Here is a 27258-nt window from a genome sequence, read left to right on the forward strand (position 1 = left end):
TACACCTACCCTGACTGCCTAGGTACATTGTCTTTCAGCAATAATAACAGCAATAACAAGCATGACAGGCATAAACTCTATACATCATTTCACTATTAAACTCCAGAAAGTAACCTTATTTAATATTCTTTTGTGTGATATCTAAGTGAGGCAATTCACCTACCCTATCCAGTTTTTAATTATTCTAGTTATTTCTTTTAAAATATTTAAAATGCCTCATACAACATAAAATTTTGTGTACTTACAATGCAGTTTATATTCCCATATCTTTTGTTTTTTAACCTTCAGGGCAAATACAGGCAGTAAAAATAAGAGGGTCGCTTGACTGAAAGCCACAATATACCTGCAGGGCTTGTTATACACACTGTCCTATTTAGCCTGCATAACACTGCAATGAAGTAGGTATTATTCCCCTTTTACAGATGAGCAAACTGAAGCACAGCTGGTAAGCAGTAGCACTAAGGCCTATCTGGATCTGAAGCAAGCTCTTCCCAGTCACTTAACAGTTTATACACTGAACACTTAGACTTAATATTTTTCATTTATGAATCACTTGAGCTTGACTCTACAAAATAGAACCAATAATAACATTCAAACCAAGTTATGGGAAACAATTTAGCATCATGGCACCCACTGAATGGAAACTATTATAGTTTAATATCATGACAGAATAGAATGTTGAGATGCTGACATGTGATTGACCTTGATAAGATCTAAACCATCTTTATAGAACATGCTGGGGACATCTTATGACCTTAAGCTATAGAACATAGTTTTTAATGGCATGAGCCACTTCTACACTGTTCTCCCATACCCCCACCATTAAAGACTACAGAAATAATGAGTTACCGACATGTTGCCAAACAATTTGCCAAGTGACCTCAGGAGTAGGGCAGCCCCAACCGATATTCCTTCTTTGTGTTTGTCCTTGTTGTCACATATCTATCTCTTCATCCCCTCCCCCTCACTCAGCTACTATAACTGCAATTTCAACCAAGCAACCAGTTCAATCTTTTCATTGGATTTTTAATTTCATTGGACCATCATCCTTCTAGGCCTATCATGGTCCCCAGGATCAGCCCAACTCCAAAGATCCTTCAAGGTCAAACCAGTCTGTCACAAGTCGGGATTCAAATTTTTCACCTTGGTCAAGTCCTATCCATGCAAGTAAAACAAATTTGCCTGCCACTATAGTTCCAGGCTGTGGATTTAATTCAAACAGTTTCATTTCAGGACACCTGTTCCTAGAGGCCACTTAATTCATTTTTGAGGGGAAAAAACACAGATAAGAATCAAGGAAAGATAATAGAAACATATGGTTTTACTTAAGGTCCAAACAAATATCATCTCTTGTATAAGGTCTTCCCCACCAACCAGAAATTCTTCTGAAATAACTATTTATAAACATATTCCCCCTTCTCTACTAGTTGGGAGTTCCTTCAGCCCAGTAGCCATTCTAATATTGACCACTGAAACCCATGGTATATATATAGCACAGTACTAGACACATCTATTCCATGAGTACCTGTGTGCTATATTTATATGTGTATATATTAATATATATATGTATATTTGAAACTAAGCTTGGCATGGAGAAAACATCTATGTACAGAAAGGAATTGGGAACTTTCTGAAAGCTTAAGTCAGTTACCTTTGATAACAAAAGTACTAATATCATTTCCATACAATACTGCAAAACACACACACAGGCATTTCTTATGCACTGCAAATTGTTTGTTAAATGTCTAACAGTATTATTCTCCTACGACAAAATCATTGGTAGAGCTTAATACATAATTTTATCAAAATGAAGAGTCATACCCTAATTTTAAAAACAGCATTCTGTGCTAAGAGCTGTATTAAGAAAAATCATTTACTCGCCCATGATGCTCACTATCATGCAATAACAATGAAATTTATGCTGTCCCTGTCTTACTCTTGATTCAAAATATCATTTTTTTCCTATGGCCAATTTTTATCTTCTTACCTTTTTGTGTGTGCTATCTTGATTTTTTTCAGTAAACAAGTTTATATTTTACACCATAATATCAATAACAGTATCTCAGGTTTGAAAGAAAATGAGTGGCATTTAAAGCCTTGTGGATGACTAGTTTGCTATTAAATTGATTAGTGTTATTTCAACATTTCTCCAAAATATATATCTAAAGATCATGTTAGAAATTTTCTAGGCAATTTAGTATATGAATGAATAAATTAAGGAAAAAATTAGGTAGAAGAGTATTTGAAAAATTATCTGAGGAGAGATTTCCAAATTTTAGTTTATCCTGAATAAAGAGTCACTTTTTTTCCTTAAAAGAAAAAAAGTTGTCAACAGGCTAGAATTTTGCATCTTTAAACTTTAAGTCTGGAGAAGATCTAAAACCATAAAGATTTCAAATAATTACAGAATTTTATATTTTTTCACTTGTACAATAACACCCAAGAAGTCTGCCTTTTTAAGTGCTGATGAAATCACCTCCAACCCTCTCCATGATATCATACTCTACTTGATGATGGGCAAAGAGAGGAGAAAACCTTTTGTTATATATTATTGTAACTCATGATTTAAAGCTATACCGCCAAATGAATCAACATTGTTAATACACTCAAACAAATAACATGACGAACATGCTCCCTTATAAACTTGATGACATTTTGAAATCATATACTACCTCCTCCACTTCCTTAAATTACCCTACGCCACTATCACAGTAATCACATCAATGCAATCCATGCAAATACAAGACATCATTCTCTCTCCATCTGTCCTTAAAAGCCCCACTCAGCAGTTTGTGCTATAGCACCATGCTGCAGCATCCCTGCACTTGAACTTGGGAATAGGCTTTCCAGGACTGCAGGCAGAGTCCTTACCGCATTCCTTCTGAACCTCATCTTGCCTCTTGGGGGATTTGCTTCTGCCATCTCGCCTAGACACAATTACACTCTTCTTTTCCAATTGTCAGTGCAACATTGATGAAATGTGAGCTGCTTCTGGGGTAGTATTTAAAAACGGCAGTCAAAAATCTCTATCAAACAAAGCTACCGTAGCTGCTTCCATTACCACCGTGGCAGCGATGCAAAAAAATCCACTATCCCTGATTAGTCAGCTGACAGATCCTTCCCTGCTGCTCATTGTAATTCAGAGTTGACACATTCCCCCAATTACTTAGCCTGATTGAACCTTGTGGATTAGCTTGTGCTGGACTGCTCAAGAAGATCAGGCATGTCCTAAGAGTGGAGGAAGAAAAAATAATCAGTCTCTCCTCCTAGGAACAGTCTGATGGGACTGGCTTTCTCCCCTCTACGCAGTTGGATTTTTAAGGTGGAATGCTAAGAATCTCTGTGAAGGTAGTATTAACTGATAGATTTTACTCTTGTCCTACCCTGGTCTATGATTTAAATTACAAAGCTGCATTGTTTAACTTTTTATTAAATTCTACCCTGGATTGGGAAAGGTTACAGTTTGTGAAATTCTGCCCTGATAGTAATCTAAAAAGAACAGAACATGTAAACTTCTACAATGGATAGGATTCTCACTCAAATTAACCTTTCCCCCAAAGAGCTAGAAGACAGAATTTTTAATTTTCTCACCACAAAGAAATCATAAATGTTTTAGGTGATAGATATGCTAGTTACCCTGAATTGATCATTATACAATGTATATATTAATTAAAACATCATATTGTGCCCCCATTAAAATGTACAATTATTATGTCAATCAACAATAATTTTTTTAAAAAATCTCTTCTCATTAATTATAAAGTATAACCTAACTTTTTATTTTGGAATCTGTAAATTAAGGTCTTCAAATTGAATTGTATTATTATTTCATAGACACTTAAAGTAATATGCCATAGTTACACCTGCCTGCATAATTGTAACTTCCACTAAAAATTCTTTAGGAAGGTCAATTTACATTCTTGAAATGAGCTCATATTCAATACTTACCTTTATTTCAAACAGTGCCCAATTGCTACTGATGGTTGAGATATAATTAATGTGCTCTTAAGTATCAGAAACATTTAAAATGGTTGAAAAAATACAAAACAACCTATAGCCACACCATTCATGTCTACTTTGTGTACAACAAGAGAAATGAAAAATTGTGCTCCATTTGTGTACTATGAACTGAAATGCATTCTGATGTCATGTATAACAAATTACTACAAATAAATTTTTTAAATAATATAAAAAATAAATATAGTAAGGGAAACTCAAAAACTATTAAAGAATTTCATATGGCTGGTAATAACTGATTCCTAGCAACTCTGGTCTGATAGAAGTGGGCCATATGAAATTTCCAAAACCAGTACCAATGTTGTCAGCTCATGTCACAAGCACCTGTACCCCACCTTACCCCCGTGCCATCAATTTGGCAGTTATGAGAACAAAAGGACCCTGAGCACTGAGCTCTTTACTGAAAATGGTTCATCCTTCCCCACTGAGAGAGCATTCCTAAGAAAACAAAAAGGAGAATATCACTCTTTAGGAATAAGTGGTATCCCTCTATTGGCCTCAAATGGATAGAATCCACATAATCTGTTTCTTTTATGCAAAATGATATATCTGTTCCAACCAACCTATTTGATTAATATAAGTAAAACTTTACCAAAAGACTGATGTCATGTGCCAAACAGATATTGAAAATTTAAATTAAGTATAGTGTTGGCCAAAAGAAAAAGAAAACCAGGCAGTAAAAAAAAATATTTTATTGCAACAAGTGCTATACTTAGTATAAAAGAATTGATTATTGGCATAAACCAAAGACTATTCCACAAGCTCAAGGAAAATCCAAAAAGGCCACAGCAAGGAAAATTACTTTTACTTCATTTAGCCCCACTGATAGGACTCAATAATATATGGAGGGCAGATTTATCTTCTACAAGGCAAAAAAAGCCACTGAATTTAGTTGTTGTATATCCATATATCATTTGGAAAATGACACAAAGCAGCAAGTAGAAAGGGAACCAACTGAAATTCATGAAATTTCATTTCTTGCTTTAGCTATTTTGGTTACTTAGCTATCTGACCTTGGGTTCAACCTTTTCAAAATATATGTAGCAATGTAATTTCATCATCTATGAGATAATTATGGCAATACCTGCCTATAATACCTGCCAGGAAATAAGAAGAATCAACATTACTTAATAAGTGTGAATGCTTTTTGAAAAAGCAAAAATATACATGAAGGTTCTGCTATTTTATTTTAGTAACTTATTTGAAGCTGGTATTCTCTCCACTGCTTATGATCAAACAACTCTTAAAAAAAAAAAAAAAAAAAAAAAAAACTTTGAAAATTAGCCCAAGATGAGGAATAATTCATGCTGGATTGGGAAAGAATAATGATCTCACTCATTTTGCCATGTAAATGCTAGTATTTTATTTTCCCTTTGAGACTAGGTCTCACTATGTTGCCCAAGCTGGTCTGGAAATCCTGGGCTCAAGCAAGATCGTGTCTCAGCCTCCCAAGTGGCTGGGATTATAGGGGCATGCCATGCCACTACATTCTGCTTTGAGTGCTAATATATTTTTATACTAATTGATAAAATAATATAGCAAAAAGGAGTATTCACTTAGAACTCCAACAACCTATACTTTGGTCTTGTCTTTGCAACTAAATCTACTTCCTCTAATGGGAGTGGCCTCCTAAATCAGCAAGGAGACAAAATTAGAATTTCTGATAGAACTAAGAAGTTCTTGTTTTCTAGGCATAGTAGGATAACTATAGATAATGATAATGCATATTTCAAAAAGCTAGAAAAAAAAGATGTTTTCACCATAAAGTAGTGATATACATTTAAAGAGATAATCCATTACAAAGTGCTGAGTTTTACATTATATAATGTATGTATGTATCAAAACATCACATGGTACCCTATAAATATGTAAAATGTTTTACGGTACTGGTGATTAACCCAAGGGTATCCTTACCGCTAAGCTACATCCTTTAATTATCTCATAGATGATGAAATTACATTGCTACATATATTTTGGAAAGGTTGAACCCAACGTCAGATAGCTACATCCCTTTTTATTTTGAGACAGGGTCTCACTAAGTTGCTTAAGGCTTCACTAAGTTGCTGAGGCTGGCCTAGATCTTGTGATCCTTCTGCCTCAGTTGTCCTTATCTCGCCCCACCCCCATTGCTGGGATTATAGGAATGTACCACCACACTGTGACAATTTTTATATTTTAATGTATCAGCTAAAAATAAATTTAACTCCCCACTATATTATATATTGCTGAGTGTCCTTTTTTTGCAAATAAAGTAATGGATGTACACAAAATAGAGCCACACCATTCATGTCTACTTTGTATACAACCAGAGAAATGAAAAACTGTGCTCAATTTGTGTACTATGAACTGAAATGCATTCTGATGTCATGTATAACAAATAACTACAAATAAATTTTTTAAATAATATAAAAAATAAACAAAGTAATGGAAACTCAAAAACTGTTAAAGAATTTCAGATGGCTGGTAATAACTGATTCCCAGCAACTCTGCTCTGATAGAAGTGGGCCACATGAAACTTCCAAAAACAGTACCAATCTTGTCAGCTCAGGAGGAGTCTGTGAGTTCCCCCTACTCATGTATGAAAGGAAAGTGTCACACAAAGTCACTATATCCTAGTGAGCCTAATAATGTAAAAGATCATCCTGGCTGTGGGCATGATTGTACTCCTCATATTGTTTCTTTTTGGAAAACTGTTCATTTACTGGGTCTTAGAATACTGGGGACTAGATTCCAATATGGGAGATTTGTTATTTTGTAGGTGACTCATCTCCGTACCTTATCCAAGTCTAGAAAGATGCATACTAAAATGTTATAAAGGGCTTATTTCTGGGTGGCTAGATTTATTCATTACATTTTAAACTTTCTTCATTATACTTTTCCACATACAATGAGTATATATCACAGCTTTTTTTTTTTTAAGTTCCCATAAAAACTTGCTTTGCTCTGAAAGGAATATAGAACCATGTGTCTTTGCTCACTTATAACTTGAACAACCAACTATTCATCCTTTCCCATTAAGATTTGCATTGGGGAGTTGTTTATTTACCTCTGTCTCCTCTACAAATCTTCTTCCTACATTTCCTCCTCATTATCTCATCTGCTTATTGTTTCTGTCAACATCAAAACAATCTACACCCCCAAAACAGAGAGTATAATGTAAACCAAAAAAGAAGTTACTATAGAATACAAAGGTACTTACAGAGATTTTTTGGAGAGAGATCTTAAGAGAGGACCATGTATCCAATCTTCGATCCAAAATAATGGTAAACCGGGAATCAGACCCATTTTGCCTGCAAGGTAAGTGGAAATGATAACCTTGTCTTAGTAATTACCCAAATTTTCTCTATATGCCTTTATTTCTGATTATTTCATTTACATTTGATATTTGACTAAAACAGATTTATATTTTGAAATCTATTACAAAGTGCTTATATAAGCAGTTTAATTCTATGTTCCCGTACTCATGATTTAAAATTTCTTCTTCAACACTAATACCAATCTTTTAAATAGGAAAGTGATAGTGCAATGAAGATAGGTCACTAAAGTGGATTTCTTGGGGGTGGGAAAACCCAAAGATAACTGTTCTTCATCACAACCACATTTAACTTTTCATCAACAGCCAATGATCCATTCATTCAGAAAAATACTATTAAATATATTTTGCTACCTCTAGCTTGTTCCTTGAGAAGATAGTTCAGTGGATTATATAACATTTATTTGCCCTAAAAAGACCATTTTTAAGCTTCAACAGTTAAACTACAAATTTGGTCTTCTAGGATTTGATTTTTGCTCACAAGACTCTTCAAATGTTACATTCTAGATTTATGCTCTCTTATTCTTCAGGGTTAGTAAATGGAATATGTTTCCTTTAAAAAGCTGTCTTCAACGTTTAAAAAAATTTCTAAGGAGACTTTTCAATTTTTTATTGTAAAGCATTCTCGTTCCAAATGATTCTAATGTCAATTCATTCCTCCTAGTATCTCCCAATTCCACTATTGAGTCTACTTGAGATGCAGTCTTGTGATCCTTGGAAGAAATGAAGAAAGTCTATCCTCACTCTTAATGTAAATTAAAGTCTTTATGTAAGATTATCATTCTTAGTCTTCATGAGAACAAATACTTCTAGACTGCTAATTTTATTTTCATAGACTCTCAGTATAAGGTTTATAGCAATTAGGTAGCTGTCAGTTTCCTCTTTGGTTATATTTCTTTTCTACTCTGAAGGTAAGTCTGTTTATTATTCACAATAATAATAATAATAATAGCTATATTAACAAGCCATTTTCCTGGTATAACATTTGAATGGGTACTTGATATAAAACATATTGAAAAAAATAATAAAATGCTACACCTTGCAATAGATGTCAGGTAAGTGAGGACTTTTGCTATTACTTCCTCTGGTATACATCTAAAATTACAGTTTTCTGGAAATGTAATGATCCAAGCATTGTCCTTTCCCCGGCCACCTAAAATAGTAAAACAAAATCAACCAAATTAGCAATTTATGTGACAACAATACAAGGAAAAAGATTCTAGATATAAAGGAGGGAAGGGTTTAGAAGACTGAGGTCAACAAAATTTTTTAGGTTATTAGTATCCACATAAACCAAAATGGCAGCAAGCTCCTCATACTTTAAGTTGAAAAAGTGGCAGGATGGCTTCTAAACGAAAAATCAAAGAAAGAAGAATGAATATAACCAGAAGTAAATTTCATGAAATATGTGTAATAAATATAGTTGAAGAAATAGCTGATCTCCCAAGTTGGATAATCAAGGGAGCTTAGGGAATAACTGTTTCTATTTCAGTGTTAAGAGCCTGAAATCCTTGGGGCTGGGGATGTGGCTCAAGCAGTAGCGCGCTCGCCTGGCATGCGTGCGGCCCGGGTTCGATCCTCAGCACCACATACAAACAAAGATGTTGTGTCCACCGAAAACTAAGAAATAAAAAAAAAAAAAAAAAAGAGCCTGAAATCCAAATGAGGGATTGACAGCAACTGGAGAACTTGAAAAAATTGACCTCATAGAATCATGGTAAGCATAAAAAGATGGAAGAAACAAACTAGAGGAAGTAAGTGATGGTCTAACGTATTTATGAAAATAACAACAAAATAAATAATAGCAGCAGTAGTATAGAGATTTTATTAACACAAAAAAAACTCACAAATTCACTGTTAAAATTTAACATGGAGGGCTGGGGTTGTGGCTCAGAGGTAGAGCACTTGCCAAGCATGTGTGAGGCACTGGGTTCGATCCTCAGCACCACATAAAAATAAATAAATAAAATAAAGGTATTGTGTACATCTACAACTAAAAATTTAAAACAATTTAATGTATAGCCTGGATGGTGAATCAAAGTTCAAACAGGGCAAGGGGTTAAGATTAGGCCCCTCCAGGCTCCATCTCTTAGGCCCCCCACCATACTGTGAACCAGGAGAATTTCTATCCAGCAGTACCTCCTCCAGCTGTACCTCGACTAGATGGGTACCATGGGGAAGCTCGGGTCCCAGGAGTTGTAGGTGAGACTTCCCTTGGCCCATTTCCATAAGGACTTGGAGCAGGGATAACTGTCATTGAGATTCCTTGTGGAGAATAACTGGATTGGCACTGGGCTTTCATTTTGAGGTAAACTGCCATCTCTATATGTCCCTCTGCCAAGCTCTGTAGCCCCCTATTCAGCCTGGGTGATGAAGTACATTGAGCATGAATGCCATGTAGTGCTGAAATGAGCTTTTACACGTTTAAGGTCCCAAACTGCAGCTGGCCTAAACACCTACACAGAGAATGAGTGATCAATAAAAATTAAGTGCTAAATGGAATTTGAACAATTATTTTAGGAAGAAATTTGCAGGGTGCTCTTTTAATTTAGCTTGCTAATAGAAAAAATATAGACACAATTGTGATTCTTATTGGCTGAATCAAAGTGAATATGTAAAAGTATTTTTAAAAATTCAATGTATGATAAAATATGATAATGGCAAAGGAGATAAAATGGAGTGATAAAAATACTCAATCCAAAAAAAGGAAGAAATGGAGGAAAAACAATGAATGGGAGAAATATAAAATAAATAGTAATATGGTAGATTTAAACCCAACTATATGAATAATCACATTACATGAAAATGATCTAGACATTACAATTAAAAGTGAAAGATCATCAAACTAGATAAAAAAAAGATCCAACCTGGGGCTGGGGTTGTGGCTCAGTGGTAGAGCACTTGCCTGGCATGCGTGAGGCCCTGGGTTCAACCCTTAGCACCACATAAAAATAAATAAATAAATAAAGTAAAAATCCATTAACAACTAATAAAAAGTTTAAAAGATCCAACCATATGCTGCCTACAGTAAATAAACTTTAAATATAAAAGAACAAATGTACTGGGGCTGTGATTGTGGCTCAGTGGTAGAGCACTTGCCTGGTAAATGTGAGGCACTGGGTTCAGGTCTCAGCACCATATTTAAATAAATGAATAAAATAAAGGTCTGTCAACAACTATTTAAAAAAAAAAGAACAAATGTACTAAAAGCAAAAGGATAGAAAAAGATGCACCAGGCTAATAGTAGTCAAAAAGAATCTAATATTAGACAAAGTAGATTTAAGAGCCAAGAATATTACTAGCTAATAAGAAGTTCATTTGGTAATGATAATGTGATTAATTCATTAAGGGAACATAATCCAAAATACTTATGCACCTTAAAACAGAGCTTTCAAAATATATGAAGCAAAAACTGATAAAGCAGCAAGAAGAAATAGACAAATCTACAATTTTAGTCAGAAATTTCAGCTGGGTTCCATGGTGCATGCCTATAATCCCAGGTGGTTGGTAGGCTAAAACAGGAGGATTGCAAGTTCAAAGCCAACCTCAGCAATTTAGCAAGGCCATAAGCAACTTTGTGAGACCCTGTCTCAAAATAAAAAATAGAAAAAAGGGCTGGAGCCGGGCACAGTGGCGCATGCCTATAAACCCAGTGCTAAGGCAGGAGGATCATGAGTTCAAAGCCAGCCTCTGCAACTTAGTGAGGCCTTAAGCAACTCAGTGAGATGCTGTCTCTAAAGAAAATACAAAATAGGGATGGGGATGTGGCTCAGTGATCAAGTGCCCCTGGGTTCAATCCCCGTACCAAAAAAGAAGGGGGTAGTGGAGCTGGGGATATGGCTAAGTGGTTAACCACCCATCTCTCAATAACTAATAGAACATGTAGCAAAACATTTGCAAGGATACTGTATAAATGAACAAACTCTCAACCAACATGACCTAAATGAACTCTATGGAACCCTCTACCAAATGAAAACAAGATACACACTTTTCTCTAGTGCACATGGGAAAAAACCAAATTAATTATTTATCTTAATCTTTACTAAGGGAAATTTGAGGGATAGTTCTCAAATTATCTTTTGAATTAAACAAATCAAGATTATTAAATCAAAAAAGCATTAATCTTTGCTATATGGTATACTAGAATTAAACAGCAAAGTGGAAATAATCAGTAAGAATAATGGAATCCACCTAAGAGTTTTCAAAGAACTCAAAAGAGAAACTGTACAACCCTGAACCAAAAGATTTAGCAAATCATTAAACAAAGGGCTTCTACAGGTAAGGCATGATATAGAACAAAGTATATAAATAATATATAATTGAATATATATCCTATATATAAAAAAAATATAACTATAATCTTGCCAAGAAAGCTGACGAGTACTCTAGTTTAGGACAGAACAATTTAATACTAATGCAAACTACACCCATCAAAGTAAAGGATATTTGGCTCCTATAGGGGTAAAATATCACTGATTAATCTATAAACTGTTACTACCACTCAGCACCTAACAGTACTATACTAGATGGTAAATTTGTGAGAAAAGAACAAAAGATATTTATACTCTAATTGGGAAGTTTTAACTATTTTTCTCTCTGGGAACATTTTCCTCAAAAGAAACCATAAACATTTTTAAAATAAATACAAAAAGTAGATAAGGGGGCTGGGGGCTGGGTAACATGATTGCCTAGCATGCAAGAGGCACTGGGTTCGATCCTCAGCACCACATATAAATAAAATAAAGGCATTCTGTCCATCTACAACTACAATTTTAAAAAAAAAGGAAATAAGGAATGAAAAGTGTGGAGAAGGGTAGGGAGCAGCAAACCCTGAGGAAGATTATAATTCAGAATCCTTTAGAAAACACTGAGGGGCAGACAGTTGTAGCTCTGTGACAGAGCACTTGGCTAGCATTCATGAGGCTCTGGGTTCCATCCCCAGCTCAAAAAAAAAAAAAAAATCACTGATAATCTTTTGTTTATTTCTTGCAGTGCTGGGGGTCAAACCCAAGGCCTCACATGCTAGCTGAATATTCTACCACTGAGTTACAACTCCAGACTGGAAAACACTGATAATCTTAAGTAAAATCTCTAAATCTTAAAAGTAAACCTAACATACCACTAAATTTACTAAGACAGACAGTAATCCCCCTTTATCCATGGGGAATGCATTCTAAGACCCTGGGGGTCTAAAACCACAGGGAGTTCCAATCCTACTAAAAACGTTTTTTTGTTTTTTTCCTATATGCCCTGCAGGGTTGCTCATAGTCCCCAAGTTAATCTGTCCTTCCATGTTTTATGCCCTGGTATCACCTTTAGCATCATTATTATTTTTTGTTTTGGCGGGGGTTTGCAGTGCTGGGTATGGAACCCAAGGCCTCTACATGCCAAGCAAGCACTCTATCACTGAACTACATCCCAGCCCCAGTATCAGTATTCTTGTGCTTTGGGACTATTCTTAAGAAAAATAAGGGTTACTTAACATAAGCCCTGTAAAACCACGACAGCTGATCTGCCTACAAACATGGTTACTAATTGACTAACAAGCTAGTTACACAGCGTGGAGATACTAGACAAAGGGATGATTCACATCCCAGGTGGGACAGACTGGGACAGTATGAGATGTCAGAATGGTGTACCATTTAAAACTTAGGAATTGCTTATTTCTAGAATTTTTCATTTAATATTTTTAGACCATAGTTGATCACAGGTAACTGAAACTACAAAAAGTAAAATCACAGATAAGGAAGTGCTGTTACATACTTTGTAAAATAAAATATAAAACCACATTAAATAAATCACCCCAAATTCACAATTACAATAATTATGATTATCAAAAAGCAGAAGCCAGACTAAAGTGTCCGATTAGTATTACCTACAAAGTAAATGCTTATTTATTAAAATGAGCATGTAGGAGAAATAAATAAGATAGCTTCTTGTACTATCAATACCTAGAAAATACCATTTTCATAAAAGCAATGCATATTCTGGTAACTTTTTCTTTATCTGTTTAATATAATAAATAAAATGTAGGCCAGGCATGGTGGTATGCACCTATAATCCCAGTGACTTGGGAGGGAGGCTGAGGCAGGAAGATTGCAAGTTCAAGACTAGCCTCCACAAGTTCAAGATTAGCCTCAGCAACTTAGCACAACTCTGTCTCAAAATAAAAATTAAAAAGTGCAGGGGATATGCCTCAGAGGTAAACTGCCCCTGGGTTCAATCCCTAATAGCTAAATAAATAAATAAAATGTATAATGGTATCATTCGAATTACTGTAATATCTAAAAAAATAATGTGCTTATTTTTAAGCAAAATTTTCTCTAGAATATGACCAGAAGCAAAAGGGGCAGAGTGGTTTACCATAATTATATCTCTAAAATATATATAATGCTACTTAGAAGCATTAAAAACAATAGTGAAGGCATGTATCCATCAATGGATGAATGAATAAACAAAGTATGGTATATACATGCAATGAAATGTAATTCAGCCTTAAAAAAGAAAGAAATTCTGCCAGACATCATAGCACATGCCTGAAATCCCAATGACTTGGGAAGCTGAGGCAGGAGAATCTCAAGTTTGAGGCCAGACTCAGCAAATTAACAAGACCTTAAGCAACTCAGTGAGACCCTGTCTCTAAATAAAATACAAAATAGGGATGGGGATGTGGCTCAGTGGTCAAGTGCCCCTGAGTTCAATCCCCAGTATAAAAAAAAATGGGGGGGGAGGGTGTTTAAGATGGCAAATTTTATGTTATATGTACTTCACTGCAATATTTAAAAATTATAGAAAAATGCATATACCTATTTGAGAAAAGTAAATTTCATCATATGTAAATGAAAGCCTAAAAATAAACTTAATGCATGCTGCTTAATTAGGATCACCTGTCAACATATGCAGTAACCTTTGAGTAATAGGAGCAACAGTGAAGGAGAAAAACCTTAAAGAAGCTACCTCAGCCGCCACTCTCTCACTCACCCTGTGCCTACCTACAAGATATATTCCCTGTCATGGATGTCTGAAGCCTTGTCTGAAAACCGTAAGTATAAGAGTAGTTAAGGTTGGTTCTAATCATACATTTAAACATCTTTAAAACCTCTGATTAGTCTCTAAATGTCCATTTGGTTAGCAACTGGTGTATAATATATTCATATATGTTAAAATAATGCTTTTCAAACATACAGACACACACACACACACACACACACACATACACACGGGGAAAGAGAGAGAGAGAGAGAAAGAGAGAGAGAGAGAGAGAGAGAGAGAGAGAGGGAGGGAGGGAGGGAGGGAGGGAATTATAAGTGCCAAACTAACTCTGCTGATCATTTCATACATTTGTCTACACTAAATACATCAGAAAGTTTGCTTACCAGACAGGAAGGCGATGTCTTGCATTAAGAAATGACTGATGTCCTTTACACGGAGGAGCAGCTCTGTTTCTATAACAAATAAGAAATAAGAGGAAATAACATCCATGCTAAAATACAGCTGAAAACATATACATGATTTCTCAATGTGGCCAAAACAACCCTGGAGCTCCAGCAGATCTCCATCCACAGACACACTGCTAATCTTCTCTTTCCTCCTCTCAGCTATAAGGCATGGAAATTATGCTCTTAAAAATATCACCAGGCACGTAGGACACGCGACCTACTTCTCAATCTACGTCCAGGACATAAACTGCTCTCACTCACCAGAAAGCCAAGGGCAAAGATGCAAACTCCAGGACATACGGAATTATTTCAAGGATGGATAGTCACATTGAGACATTGTAGCACATTGTCTTCTTCTGATAGTGCCTTTCATTCCACAAAGCTTTATTATTAACAACATGGCACCTTTAGGATCCTCAAAATAACCCTGATGTAGATATTTTTATGCATCTTATAAGTCAGGAAGGTGTTTCAGAGAGTACAATGAGGCAATTTACCTTGTGGTCTTCTGAGTCACAAAGGCCTGGATTCAAATTCAGCTTGTTGCATTTACTGGCTATATAACCCTAGGCAAGTTAAAGCCCCCTCTAAGTCTCAATTTCCTCCTCTATAAATCAGGAATAATAACATCTACCTCACAAGGTACTCTGCCAAGGAAATGTAAAATAGCAGGCATAAGAGTAGGTGTTTGATATACAATAGCAGGTTAACTCATTTTTTATCACTATAAATGAAACTATGCCTGTGCATTATTCAATGTATTTTAGTTGTCTCAGATCTTAAGTTCTAACCTGTAATGTTCAAATCTACGAAACTCTACAGGAGCCAAAAATCAAAGTCCATTATCTGCTTCTGGTCCATGAATAAGGATAACATTTTAAAAGAAAACAGGTCATCGAACCAGGCTATTTTGGATTGCTGAGTTTAGTGCCTGTAGTTCCATGTCTCTTACTGAAGCCATATTTTTTCACCTGCTCTCTGATAAAAAGTGTCTTCAAAGTCCTAGACTCTGGTGGTGTGAGACTGATGACACACTACCCTTGCAGTTTTCCTCAAATCATACCATTTGGATGTGGTTTATCAAGGTCAATCCTTCCCAAGGGAATTAAATAAACAGATTATTGATCACACATGAGACAGTGGAATAGGGTCTCTGTTACAGAATGACCACCCCACCCCTTGGTGAAACATAAATTAATTGACAAGAAGCTACAAGCCATTACAAACCTGCAATTGGTCAGAACATACAATCCATTCTTAAAAATGTCTTGTAATATTAGATTCTTGTCATGTCCTAAGCCAAAGCATACACACTGACATATGCAATTATTCTATCAATGTTGCATGTTTCCTCAGGTAAAAGAATGTTTCTAGCAGCCACAAATATGTGTCACACATTGATATTTTTAGGCATGGAGACATGGAGGAAGGATAGTGGAAAAAGGGCTCGAATTCTCCCTGTCCTCATAAGCCTATAAAACTGACAACACTCTAAGGTTTAAATGAAAGATCATTTGACATAAAAATTTGCCTATATAATAAGAGATCCAAATTTCTCCCCTGATTTATCAATAGAAATACCTATAAAGAGCAATTGATGCCAGGTGCTCCAGCATGTACTGTAATTCAAACAGCTTGGGAGGGTGAGGCAGGAGGATCACAAGATCAAGACCAGCCTCAGCAACTAAGACAGGCCCTGCCTCAGAAAAACAAAAACACCACAACTAGGGGATATAGCTCAGTGTTAACATGACCCTAGATTCAATCCCCAGTACCAAAAACAAAAATATATGAATTTTATGTCAGATGACAGATATGGAAGTACTAATATGTGCAAGTCAAGTCCTCCCATATCATTAGACTCTTGCATAAGTATAGAAACTATATCTATTTACTCTACAATTCAGACATTCATGCAATGAGAGGCCTCAGGGCATAAAATAAAAGGCTGTGGGCTAGGAGTAGGAAGACCAGGACCTTGTGTTAGCTCAGCAATTTTGTTGCTCTATAATCTTAAGTAAGTCACTCCCCGCCACTCCCCTTATTATACCCATTCTATGAGATCCAACATGTGAAATCCACAGATATATAAAAAATAATGGTGTTTTCTATATCTAAAATATCTCCCAGAATTGTGCCAACAAAATAACATTTCCAGTCAGGCACAGTGGCACATATCTGTAATCCCATCAGCTCATGAGGCTGAAGCAGGAGGATTGCAAGTTCAAAGACAGCCTCAGCAATTTAGAGAGGCCCTAGGCAACTCAGGGAGACCCTGTATCTAAATAAAATATTTTTAAAAAGGGCTGGGGATGTGGCTGAGTGACTGAACGCTGCTGGGTTCAAAAATAAATAAATAACACATTTCCATACTAATGAAAAAAGATGCAATCATGATTAAAAGAGATGTTACTGGCCTGGGGTTGTGGCTCCATGGTAGAGCATTTACCTAGCATGTGTGAGGCACTGGGTTCTATTCTCAAAACCACATAAAAAATAAATTAGGGCTGGGGGTGTGGCTCAAGCGGTAGCGCGCTTGCCTGACATGTGCGAGTTGCTGGGTTTGATCCTCAACACCACATAAAAATAAAATAAAGATATTGTGTCCATGGGCTGGGGATATTGTGTCCATGGGCTGGGGATGTGGCTCAAGTGGTAGCGCGCTCACCTGGCATGCATGTGGCCCAGGTTCGATCCTCAGCACCACATACAAACAAAGATGTTGTGTCCGCTGAAAACTAAAAAATAAATATTAAAATTCTCTCTCTCTCTCTCTCTCTCTCTCTCTCTAAAAATTTTTTTTAAAAAAAGATATTGTGTCCACCTAAAACTAAAAAAATAAATATTATAAAAAATAAATAAAATAAATTAATAGGACTAGTGTTGTAGCTCAGTGGCAGAAGCTTGCCTAGCATGTGCAAAGCATCGGGTTGGATCCTCAGCACCACATAAAAACAAACAAATAAAATAAAGGAACTCTGTCCATCTACAACTACAAAAAAATTTAAAGAAATTAATTAATAAAAATAAAGTCCATCAACAACTAAAATATATGTGTGTGTATATATATCTATATAAAGAGATAAGTACTTTAAGAAATGATCAGGGGGCTAGGGATGTGGCTCAAGCGGTAGCGCGCTCACCTGGCATGCATGGGGCACTGGGTTCAATCCTCAGCACCACATAAAAATAAAATAAAGATTCTGTGTCCACCGAAAACTAAAAAAAATAAATAAATATTTTTAAAAATTCCCTCTCTCTCTCTCTTAAAAAAAAAAAGAAATGATCAGGTTCTGGGTTGGAAACACTGAACAGAGAGAAAATCACACAAGAGATATGGGGTCATCGCTGAGCAGTCACAGAGGTGACAGTGTTGCTGAAAATAAAGAGAAGTAACGAGTACTGGATTCTGAGAAAGTTATGACACTGAATTCTACCCTGCTTTGTATCTGGCCCTCTTGCATTTCCATGCGATTTCCTCCTGAAATGCAAAACTGAGAACAAATATGATTTATAACGTTTCTCTTGCTGACCCTTTAAACTCTTTTGTTCCAGAGCATGAGAAATAAAAGGCCTAGATCACCAAAGCTGGATCAAGCCACATTACAGCATGTTCCTTGCTGACCAGATGCATGTTTCATAAGAAGTTTGTCAAGCTGCCCCATGTTGAAAGTTCCATTACAAAAAAAAAAAAAAAGTGTGTGTTCTCCTTACTTTGCACTAGTTGCTAAGCTGAAATACTGCTGGTTGGAAAGGAAAAAAAAAAAAAAGTGTAACTCAATAAATAATCTTATAAATACCCTTTAATTAAAACACCTTAGTGGAGCAGATCACCATTTAAGAGCTCTGCTAAATAAGAGGTGGGACCTAGAGGGAGCTCCTTAGGTCACTGGGGAAGCTTCCCACTGAAGGGATTAAGGTAATCCTTATGGGACTCCTGAAGCTCTGGCTTCCTGTTTAGCAATACCATCTCTTCCTTCCACAGCCACACTCCTGTTGTGATAGAAACAATCATTAGATCCCCATCCAGAGCCAAAGCATAACCTTGAATCTGTAGAACTATGAGCTTTAATAAAACTCTTTATACTATCAAGTTTTTTTAAAAAAGCTCTGCAGAAGAACTTCATGCTTGTACAAACACAATCAAGTACAAACTGAGAACAAAAGATAAGAAAAGCACTTGCCGAATCATTTCTTCTACATGTATGATAAGAAATCAAGAGTCAGGCTCATATTGTCTTCACCATAAACCGCTACTTGTTTCTTTTCTTTTTTTTTTTTTTTTAATTTTTTATTGTGGGTTGTTCAAAACATTACAAATTTCTTGACATATCATATTCCACACTTTGATTCAAGTGGGTTATGAACTCCCACCTTCACCCCATACACAGATTGCAGAATCACATCAGTTACACATCCATTGATTTACAAATTGCCATACTAGTGTCTGTTGTGCTCTGCTGCCTTTCCCATCCTCCACCCTCCCCCCTCCCCACCTCTCCCCTCCCCTCCCCTCCTCTCTCTCTACCTCCTCCACTGTATAACCCTGAGGGTCTCCTTCCATTACCATGCAATTTCCCTTCTCTCTCCCTTTCCCTCCCACCTCTCATCCCTGTTAAATGTTAATCTTCTTCTCCTGCTCTTCCTCCCTACTCTGTTCTTAGTTACTCTCCTTATATCAAAGAAGACATTTGGCATTTGTTTTTTAGGGATTGGCTAGCTTCACTTAGCATAACCTGCTCTAATGCCATCCATTTCCCTGTAAATTCTATGATTTTGTCATTTTTTAATGCAGAGTAATACTCCATTGTGTATAAATGCCACATTTTTTTTATCCATTCGTCTATTGAAGGGCATCTAGGTTGGTTCCACAGTCTTGCTATTGTGAACTGTGCTGCTATGAACATCGATGTAGCAGTGTCCCTGTAGCATGCTCTTTTTAGGTCTTTAGGGAATAGACCAAGAAGGGGAATAGCTGGGTCAAATGGTGGCTCCATTCCCAGCTTTCCAAGAAATCTCCATACTGCTTTCCAAATTGGCTGCACCAATCTGCAGTCCCACCAGCAAAATGTACAAGTGTACCCTTTTCCCCACATCCTCGCCAGCACTTGTTGTTGTTTGACTTCATAATGGCTGCCAATCTTACTGGAATGAGATGGTATCTTAGGGTGGTTTTGATTTGCATTTCTCTGACAGCTAGAGATGGTGAGCATTTTTTCATGTACTTGTTGATTGACTGTATGTCCTCCTCTGAGAAGTGTCTGTTCAGGTCCTTGGCCCATTTGTTGATTGGGTTGTTTGTTCTCTTATTGTCTAATTTTTTGAGTTCTTTGTATACTCTGGATATTAGGGCTCTATCTGAAGTGTGAGGAGTAAAGATTTGTTCCCAGGATGTAGGCTCCCTATTTACCTCTCTTATTGTTTCTTTTGCTGAGAAAAAACTTTTTAGTTTGAGTAAGTCCCATTTGTTGATTCTAGTTATTAACTTTTGTGCTATGGGTGTCCTATTGAGGAATTTGGAGCCCGACCCCACCCACTGTAGATCGTAGCCAACTTTTTCTTCTATCAGACGGCATGTCTCTGATTTGATATCAAGCTCCTTGATCCATTTTGAATTAACTTTTGTGCATGGTGAGAGAAAGGGATTCAGTTTCGTTTCATTTTGTTGCATATGGATTTCCAGTTTTCCCAGCACCATTTGGTGAAGATGCTATCCTTCCTCCATTGCATGCTTTTAGCCCCTTTATCAAATATAAGATAGTTATAGTTTTGTGGATTGGTTTCTGTGTCCTCTATTCTGTACCATTGGTCCACCTGCCTGTTTTGGTACCAGTACCATGCTGTTTTTGTTACTATTGCTCTGTAGTACAGTTTGAAGTCTGGTATCGCTATACCGCCTGATTCACACTTCTTGCTTAGTATTGTTTTTGCTATTCTGGGTCTTTTATTTTTCCATATGAATTTCATGATTGCTTTCTCTATTTCTACAAGAAACGCCGTTGGGATTTTGATTGGCATTGCATTAAACCTATAGAGAACTTTTGGTAATATCGCCATTTTGATGATGTTAGTTCTGCCTATCCATGAACAGGGTATATTTTTCCATCTTCTAAGATCTTCTTCTATTTCTCTCTTTAGGGTTCTGTAGTTTTCATTGTATAAGTCTTTCACCTCTTTTGTTAGGTTGATTCCCAAGTATTTTATTTTTTTTGAAGATATTTTGAATGGAGTGGTTGTCCTCATTTCCATTTCAGAGGATTTGTCGCTGATATACAGGAATGCCTTTGATTTATGCGTGTTGATTTTATATCCTGCCACTTTGCTGAATTCATTTATTAGCTCTAATAGTTTCTTTGTAGAGCCTTTTGGGTCTGCTAGGTATAGAATCATATCATCTGCAAATAGTGATAATTTAAGTTCTTCTTTTCCTATTTTTATGCCTTTAATTTCTTTCGTCTGTCTAATTGCTCTGGCCAGTGTTTCGAGAACTATGTTGAAGAGAAGTGGAGAGAGAGGGCATCCCTGTCTTGTTCCAGACTTTAGACGGAATGCCTTCAGTTTTTCTTCATTCAGAATGATGCTAGCCTGAGGCTTAGCATAGATTGCTTTTACAATATTGAGGTATGTTCCTGTTATCCCTAGTTTTTCTAGAGTTTTGAACATAAAGGGATGCTGTACTTTGTCAAATGCTTTTTCCGCATCTATCGAGATGATCATATGGTTCTTATTTTTAAGTCTATTGATGTGGTGAATAACATTTATTGATTTCCGTATATTGAACCAGCCTTGCATCCCAGGGATGAATCCTACTTGATCATGGTGTACAATTTTTTTGATATGTTTTTGTATCCGATTCGCCAGAATTTTATTGAGGATTTTTGCATCTAGGTTCATTAGAGATATTGGTCTGTAGTTTTCTTTCTTTGAAGTGTCTTTGTCTGGTTTAGGTATCAGGGTGATGTTGGCCTCATAGAATGAATTTGGAAGTTCTCCCTCCTTTTCTATTTCCTGAAGTAGCTTGAAAAGTATTGGTATTAGTTCTTCTTTAAAGGTTTTGTAAAATTCTGCTGTATACCCATCCGGACCTGGGCTTTTCTTAGTTGGTAGTCTTTTGATGGTTTCTTCTATTTCCTCAATTGATATTGGTCTGTTTAGGTTTTCTATATCCTCCTGACTCAATCTGGGCAGATCATATGACTTAAGAAATTTATCTATGCCTTCACTATCTTCTAATTTATTGGAGTATAAGGATTCAAAATAGTTTTTGATTATCTTCTGTATTTCTGAAGTGTCCGTTGTGATATTGCCTTTTTCATCCCATATGCTAGTAATTTGAGTTCTCTCTCTTCTTCTCTTCGCTAGCATGGCTAAGGGTCTGTCGATTTTGTTTATTTTTTCAAAGAACCAACTTTTAGTTTTGTCAATTTTTTCAATTGTTTCTGTTGTTTCGATTTCATTAATTTCAGCTCTGATTTTAATTATTTCTTGCCTTCTACTTCTTTTGCCGTTGTTTTGCTCTTCTTTTTCAAGGATTTTGAGATGAAGTATGAGATCATTTATTTGTTGGTTTTTTTCTTTTTTTAAGGAATGAACTCCAAGCAATGAATTTTCCTCTTAGAACTGCTTTCAATGTGTCCCATAGATTCCGATATGTTGTATCTGTGTTTTCATTTATCTCTAAGAATTTTTTAATTTCCTTCTTGATGTCTTCTATAACCCATTAATCATTCAGTAACCTATTGTTCATTCTCCAAGTGATGTATGCTTTTTCCTTCCTTCTTTTATCGTTGATTTTCAGTTTCATTCCATTATGATCAGATAAGATGCATGGTATTATCTCTACTCCTTTATATTGTCTAAGAGTTGCCCTGTGACATAATATATGATCTATTTTTGAGAAGGATCCATGTGCTGCTGAGAAAAAAGTGTAACTGCTTGATGTTGGGTGGTATACTCTATATATGTAAATTAGGTCTAGGTTATTAATAGTGTTATTGAGTTCTATAGTTTCCTTATTCAACTTTTGTTTGGAAGATCTGTCCAGTGGCGAGAGAGGTGTGTTGAAGTCTCCCATGATTATGGTGTGGTGGTCTATTAGACTCTTGAACTTGAGAAGAGTTTGTTTGACGAACATAGCTGCACCATTGTTTGGGGCATAAATATTTATGATTGTTATGTCTTGTTGGTGTATGGTTCCCTTAAGCAGTATGTAGTGTCCCTCTTTATCTCTTTTGATTAACTTTGGCTTGAAATCTATTTTATTTGATATGAGTATGGACACGCCTGCTTGTTTCCGAAGTCCATATGAGTGATATGATTTTTCCCAACCTTTCACCTTCAGCCTATGTATGTCTTTTCCTATCAAATGCGTCTCCTGTAGGCAGCATATTGTTGGGTCTTGTTTTGTGATCCATTCTACTAGCCTGTGTCTCTTAATTGGTGAGTTTAAGCCATTAACATTTAGGGTTATTATTGAGATATGGGTTGTTCTTCCAGCCATATTTGTTTATTTCTGTTACTAAACATGGTTTGTTTTCCTCTTTGATTATCCCCCCCCTTTACTGTCCTACCTCCCACTGTTGGTTTTCATTGTTATTTTCCATTTCCTCTTCCTGTAATGCTTTGGCGAGGATGTTTTGAAGAGATGGTTTTCTAGCTGCGAATTCTTTAAACTTTTGTTTATCGTGGAAGGTTTTAATTTCATCCTCCATCCTGAAGCTTAATTTCACTGGATACACAATTCTTGGTTGGAACCCATTTTCTTTCAGTGTTTGAAATATGTTATTCCAGGATCTTCTAGCTTTCAGAGTCTGTGTTGAAAGATCAGCTGTTATCCTGATTGGCTTACCCCTAAATGTAATCTACTTCCTTTCTCTTGTAGCTTTCAAAATTCTCTCCTTATTCTGTATGTTGGGCATCTTCATTATAATGTGTCTAGGTGTGGATCTCTTATGATTTTGCACATTCGGTGTCCTGTAGGCTTCTAGGATTTGGGATTCTGTCTCATTCTTCAAGTCTGGGAAGTTTTCTCGTATTATTTCATTGAATAGACTGCTCATTCCTTTGGTTTGGAGCTCTGTACCTTCCTGTATCCCAATGACTCTTAAGTTTGGTCTCTTAATGTTATCCCATATATCTTGGATGTTCTGCTCATGGTTTCTTAACAGTCTTGCTGAGCTGTCTATGTTCTTTTCCAGTTGAAATACTTTGTCTTCATTGTCTGATGTTCTATCTTCTAAGTGTTCTACTCTGCTGGTAGTATTCTCCATTGAGTTTTTAAGTTGGTTTATTGCTTCCTGCATTTCTAGGATTTCTGATTGCTTGCTTTTTATAACCTCTATCTCCCTGTATAGTTGATCCTTTGCTTCCTGGATTTGTTTGCGTAATTCGTTGTCGAAGTGATCTTTCATTGTCTGATTTTGCTGTTTAATGTCTTCCATGATACTCCAGATCATCTGAAGCATGTATATCCTGAATTCTTTATCTGACATTCCATCTGCTGCAGCTGTTACCTCTTCTAAAGTTGCGTTGACCTGCATTGCTTGTGGTCCTTTCTTTCCTTGTCTTTTCATACTGCTTGCGTAACTTTCCTGCAGGTGCGGGCGGCGGCTCTGCTCTCTCCTTATTCCAATTGGGGTGTCGTGGCTACCACGCCGGCAGGTCACTGGGCCTGTTCTGGGAGCTGGCGGCGGCTCTGTTCTGCCCCTACTCCAATTGGGGTGACGAGTGTACCACGCCGGCAGGCCACCGGGCCTGATCCGCCGGTCGGTTGCAGGTTTGCCTACCCTGCAGGCGCGGGCGGCGGCTCTACTCTGCCTCTACTCCAAATGGGGTGACGTGTCTGTCGTACCGGCAGGCCACTGGGCCTGTCCCGCTGGTCGGTCGCAGATCTGCCCACCTTTCGGGCACGGGTGGAGGCTCTGCTCTGCCCCTACTCCAATTGGGGTGTCGTGACTACCCCACCTGCAGGACGCTGGGCCTGTTCCTGGCACGGGCGGTGACTCTGCTCTGCCCCTACTCCAATTAGGGTGGTGTTTGTACCACGCCGGCAGGCACCTGGGCCTGATCCGCCGGTCTGTTGTAGGTCTGCCTACCTTGGAGGCGCGGGCGGCGGATCTGCCTTGCCCCTCCTACCACGCCTGCGGACCCCTGGGCCTGATCTGCAGGTTGATCACTGGTCTGCTCACCCTGCGGGCACGGGTGGCGGTTCCGCTCCGCCCCCACTCCAATTGGGGTCACGTGACCACCACACCGGCAGGGCCTGATCCGGGCATGGGAGAAGGATCTGCTCTGCCCCTACTCCAGTTGGGGTGACGTGTGTACCACACTGGCAGGCCACTGGGCCTGACCCGCCAGGCTGTCACAGGTCTGTTTACCTTGCAAGCGCGAAGGGCGGCTCTGCCCTGCCCCTCCTACCACGCCCATGTACCACTGGGTCGCGGGTCTGCCCACCTTGCGGGTGCGGGTGGCGGCTCCGCTCCGCCCCCTCTCCAATTGGGGTCACGCGGTCACCACGCTGGCAAGCCGCTGGGCCTGCTCCGGGCGCTGGCGGCGGCCCGGCTCCTCCCCTCTGGCTCGAGGACAAATTGAGGAGACTCAGGTGACTGTGCCTCATCCCCCCTACCAGGAGACCAACTGCTTATGTCACCGCTGGTATTGATGAAGTTCTCTCCTCCGCCGCTTTCTGCTGACATCAGATCTCTGCCATGTTGGTATCCTATGCGAATGGCAGCATTTCGTTCCCCTTGCCGGGCAACCAAAGCAACGGGTGAGTCCTGACCAGCCCTCAGCAGGACCCGGACCGAGACGCAGTTTCCGCGGGCTCCTAGCCCCAGTCCAGGGAAGTTCCGGGAGCCGGAACTCGGCCGCTCCGTGCTCGGTGTAAGCTCCTATAAGTGTAAGCTCCAAGAAGCAGTCCCCGCGGGCTCAGTTCCGGGAGCCGGAATTCGGCCGCTTAGTGCTTGGTGTATGCTCTGATAGTAGCAGGGTCCAAGAAGCAGCCTCTGCAGGCTCCGCAGCCCTGGGCCAGGGCAGTTCTGGGACGGTTCCGGGAGCCGGAACTCGGCCGCCCCGCGCTCGGTGTTCGCTCCGATAAGATCAGATTCTAAGAAGCACCCAGGCGCTGAACCCTAGCAATCTGTCTGCAAGCCACAGGCGAATGGCAGCCTGAAATTACCTGTTCTATGGCTGAATGAGCTGCGGTCAGTCGAAAACAGGGAAGGTGACGTCAGTTTACCAACATGGTGGCTGCTGGCCTCCTCTGTGGTCTGACCGGTGTGGAGAACTGAGATGGACCGCTTCCTTCCCCCGTCTCGAACCCAGAATTCCTACTTGTTTCTTTTCTAATACAAAAGGTAGTTGTGCAAATGAGGATATAAGCTCAGTACTCAAATAAGAATTTTTAAAGTCATACAAGGTATGGAAATTAATATATCTGGAATGGTTCGCAGAGAGAAAGAAGGGATACCCATCCAATCAGTTGCTCCATTTTGCTTGTGTCACTTGCCGATATGCAGAACATGTGTCATAATAATACAGAGTGTACTGAAAATTTCATAAAGATTTATTTTGTATTCACTCACTTTTAAAAAATATTTTTTTAGTTGTAGCTGGACAATACCTTTATTTTATTTATTTTTATATGGTGCACTGAAGCTCGAACCCAATGCCTCACATGTGTGAGGCAAGCACTCTACCACTGGGCCACAACCATAGCCCTCATTCAATTTTGTTTAAAAACAAGTATTTACTGAGCATCTAATATGTACCAAATATTGTTCTAAACTATTCCTGGATAGATGTTCTGGGCAAAAGTAAAGATTTATAATTAAATAAGTTTATGAAATATTTGAAGATTAAAGATGCTTCAATATGACACATTATGACTTTGGGTATAGGCTCTGTATGTGGTATTTTCCAAACCTATTTGGCCAATTATTCTTTTGGTTGATTGGTTGGTTTGTGGGTTGGTTGGTTGGCTGGCTAGTTGGTTCTTCCACTCAAAGAAAGACAAACAGGGGGTTGGAGCTGTGGCTCAGTAGTAGAGCACTTGCCTGGCATGTGTGAGGCACTAGGTTCAATTCTCAGCACTGCATATAAATAAATAAAATAAAGGACCATCAGCAATTTTAAAAAATTTAAAAAAGAATATTTATTGGGGCTGGGATTATGGCTCAGCGGTAGAGTGCTCGCCTAGCACGTGTGAGACCCTGGATTCGATCCTCAGCACCACATAAAAATAAATAAATAAAATGAAGATATTGTGTTCAACTGCAACTAAAAACTAAATATTTTTTTAAATTATCAATAATCTTTTATGAGAAACTTCATTATTTTTACAGCCTGAAATTCTTTACAGTGATACTTACTTTTAGCAATCATCTCTTTGAAAGTTCCCTACTGCTGATGTGTAAGGCAGATAAAATTAGCTTTGCTTGTGAGTATTACATCCTGCTGCAAAGCAGATGGGATTCTATGAGAGTAATTTCT

At 37.9% G+C, this 27258-nt stretch overlaps 1 protein-coding gene across 9 annotated transcripts in view; it reads right to left on the reverse strand.

The window, feature by feature from the left end:
* Positions 1-3276, reverse strand: part of Mcf2 (MCF.2 cell line derived transforming sequence) — a 65283-nt gene extending 62007 nt beyond the window's left edge. For all 9 annotated transcript variants that reach the window (XM_058576067.1, XM_058576061.1, XM_058576068.1 and 6 more), the window contains exon 1: positions 2872-3276. In XM_058576067.1, the coding sequence (XP_058432050.1) occupies positions 2872-2922 (51 nt within the window). In that variant the 5' untranslated portion in view covers positions 2923-3276. The remainder of the gene's footprint in view (positions 1-2871) is intronic.
* Positions 3277-27258: the final 23982 nt, after the last annotated feature.

The sequence above is a fragment of the Marmota monax genome, unplaced genomic scaffold (genome assembly GCF_021218885.2).
Source record: "Marmota monax isolate L192 unplaced genomic scaffold, Marmota_monax_Labrador192_F-V1.1 WCK01_AAM20220418_F8-fsc00261, whole genome shotgun sequence".
Taxonomy (NCBI): domain Eukaryota; kingdom Metazoa; phylum Chordata; class Mammalia; order Rodentia; family Sciuridae; genus Marmota; species Marmota monax.